Here is a 3162-nt window from a genome sequence, read left to right on the forward strand (position 1 = left end):
CTATTTTAACTTATTTCTCTAATTTTTTCATCAGGGTTGATGTACTCAAAGTCACATTTGCCACTGTCACTAACATGTCAGTTCCACAGGGCATTTTCTTTTCAGATCAATAATATCTGCAGCTTCCACAAGTGCATGTTGCTAAAGCCACTGCATTAAACACATCAGTTTAGTTTCTTGTGAGAATGTCAGAGCACGTGAAGAGATGAACACTCAACAAAAACTGTGTAAGGGAAGTTATTTGGCAAAGTGGCATCTACACAGCAGCGTGTTCTGCTTTGAGGCTTTAGCTAGCACCAGGGTTTTCTTTGCTCACTCCTAAAGAGACAGGGAAGCAAAACCTCACCACTGCACTTCCCTCTGGTTCCAGGATGGTGTGCAGCAGCAGAACAATCTGCTCCCTAGCCTAGGAACAAGTCATACATACGTAAAGAAGCTGCTAAAAAAAGCTAAATTTGAAGTGCAGTGAAGCTAAAACGATAAAAGAAGAAAACAAGTTTTAACCTGGTGTTTCCTCTAAAAACCAGATGGATTACTAGATTAGGCCAATGTGCTGTGGCTAAAAATTGCTCTGTTGCATTAGCCTGTTTGATGCACCTGAATTCCAGTTGGTTACATTGGTTTAGATCACTATCTGTAAGGCACTTAATTTCTACCCTCCTCCCTCCCTCCCTCCCTCCCCCAAGGCAAGGTGATAACAGACACAGAAAACAAGTAACTTTGCAGGCTGAGTGATTTACTACCATCAAATTGCTGTTTCCTACCTGTCTTCCACCCACAAACATCTGTATAGTATCTACTTTCCCCCCCTCTGGGTCCTGTAATTGTACAACAGTTTTCCCTATTGCAAAAAAATGCCTTCACACCCCACTACTGACCTTTGCTGGTAATCCTTATCAAGTTCTGTTTGGCTGGAGGTGTTTGTGAATCTGTAGAGGCTGCTGCTGCTGTCCTCAAACACAGAGCGTTTGTCTTTGCCAAAGACCCTGGTTGAAACAGCCTCAAACACTTTGTAATCCATCAGTGCCTGGCAGACACGAACTATCTTAGCTCGGGAGATATCCACGTCCCCAAAGTACTTGTTCTGTAGGAGATGGGCAAAGACAACATCCACTGCATCTGACCCAATGAAACAGTCATGGTAGCACTTCAGGTTCTGGCGACGCTTTTTCACTTCCACTTGAGTTTGAAGAACATTGATAATGCTGCTCCAGACATAGGTTGCTCCAAAGGGTTTCTGTGCCAAGCTAAAGCCTGAGAACAGAGACAACAAAGCCTGAATTCATGCTGCAGTCAGGACAGCACAGCCCCTTGCTGGCTTCTAGCTTTCATCAATCTCCTAAGGATTTTTTTTTTTAAAAAAAAAAAAAAAAAAGAAAATCTTTGTGACTTCCAGTCTGGCCTGGGCTGCTCATGCATTAACACTTTGTTACTTCCTTAGCAAGTCTGGCTGCTCTGTACCAGTGTCTCTCTGGTGGTTCCTCTCCCTACATCAGCCTCAAGCTTTGTGACCAGGAGTTCCTGTTTTTTCAGTCTCTCACTGTGGCACCTCATGGTTACACCTGCAGAACCTCAGCACATGTAAGCCACAACCATGGAGTAGCTGTGTGCACTTGTAACTCCCCAGTTCCTCTAACACTAACAAACCACACAGCTGGGCAGGGAAGAGGGAGGCAGGGCTGAAGGGACACATCAGAACCTTGTTTCCTACAGGATTATGTATATACACAAGGTACCCAATATCAGTGCTTAGCATATCACTAACAAGTTCAAGGATCCTCTCCAGACACTCCACACTAGTCCCACCAAACAACATTCTGCCACCACAGCTGAGACTGTGTACTCAGTGCCACTTCCTTGAGCCAACCTGTCCTTCCTCCCCCAGTAAAACCACTCAACTATTACTCATTTACTGATCTGATTAGAATAGTATGCCAACAGTCAGCAGTTTGACTGGAGGCCACACTCAGCCTCCCCAAGGACTTAAAAACACACAAAGTTTGCAGGTGGCACCTAACTGGGAAGAGCTGCAGCCACCAGAGAGGCTCGAGTTAGAAGATATGCTTTTCAGTGAGTCAGATGAATAATTCATTAAGACAGAAAGCAGAGAAAGAAGAGAGAAATCAAAAGCTGAAGGACAAAATATGGAACGAGGAGTTGGCAGCAATCCTCCAGAAAGCCATCTGGGATTGTGACAGACCTCAAACCAAATGAATTGACAGTACGATGCAGTGTTTGAAAAAAAACAACATGCAACTCCTTCTGGAACATATTACCATGAGTATTTTCCACAGAGATGCAGGAGGTATTTTTTTTTCTGATCTGTCTAGTCTGAAGTGGCTTTAGTTAGAGAACTGTATTCCAATTTGGGGCACCACAGTTCCCAGCTGATCTCCATCGACCAGAAAGCCCAGAAATCAGCAAATTAGCAGGAGTAGGGGGAAGGTAAAGACTGGGGGGGGAAGTAAGGAACACGATGGCATTTGAACACACCAACGCTTAGAAAGGACAGCAACAGTTACCTTTCTGCCAAGATTCACATCAGGGGAAAACCACAACTTTTTAATACACATTGAAGCAGCCCAGGTGGAAATCTTCCAGACCCTCCCGTTTGCAAAGCTTTAAAAACACAAGACAGCCAAGGCACACACCTGCAGATACTTTAACCTGATGACTCCTGTATTCTGTGTAAGCAGAACACACACAACAGAACCGAGAATTCCCTTCCAGCCCTACATTCCAATAGCCAACTAACTTCTTTGGGAGGGGAAAAAACCCAAACCCAACACCACCAAACATTCACCAGCGTTGATTTCTGTTGCTCAAATAAACATCACCACATCCCACCTGCAATACTTTAACTCCTAACACAGCTTTAGCACCTGTTCTTTCTACACACACCCTTCGAATCTTTTTTAGGGGGAAAGCAGCACTAAGTGTAGCATCAAGTTTCCAAGCTTTCACACAGTTTAGGCATGAAAAAACAGCAAAACCAGCCAGCAGCAAGTGCTGTTTGGCTGCACTAATGAGTCATCTGCCCTTAACTCGCACCTCCCTGTGTGTCCCCGCGGCTCGGCGGGCACCGAACTGACCCAGCGCCCGACGGGACCCCCGGGTGGAGGAGTCTCCTGCCCGCACCGGAGAGACGACAACGTTGGAAAC

At 45.3% G+C, this 3162-nt stretch overlaps 1 protein-coding gene across 1 annotated transcript in view; it reads right to left on the minus strand.

The window, feature by feature from the left end:
- DEPDC7 (DEP domain containing 7) overlaps positions 1 to 1254 on the minus strand; it is a gene marked incomplete at its 5' end in the record, with an annotated part of 6585 nt that extends 5331 nt beyond the window's left edge. Inside the window, one exon of the mRNA XM_009079395.1 lies at positions 879 to 1254. Coding sequence (XP_009077643.1) covers positions 879 to 1254 — 376 coding nt within the window. The remainder of the gene's footprint in view (positions 1 to 878) is intronic.
- Between the last annotated feature and the right edge of the window lie 1908 nt (positions 1255 to 3162).

The sequence above is a fragment of the Acanthisitta chloris genome, unplaced genomic scaffold (assembly GCF_000695815.1).
Source record: "Acanthisitta chloris isolate BGI_N310 unplaced genomic scaffold, ASM69581v1 scaffold21457, whole genome shotgun sequence".
Classification (NCBI taxonomy): domain Eukaryota; kingdom Metazoa; phylum Chordata; class Aves; order Passeriformes; family Acanthisittidae; genus Acanthisitta; species Acanthisitta chloris.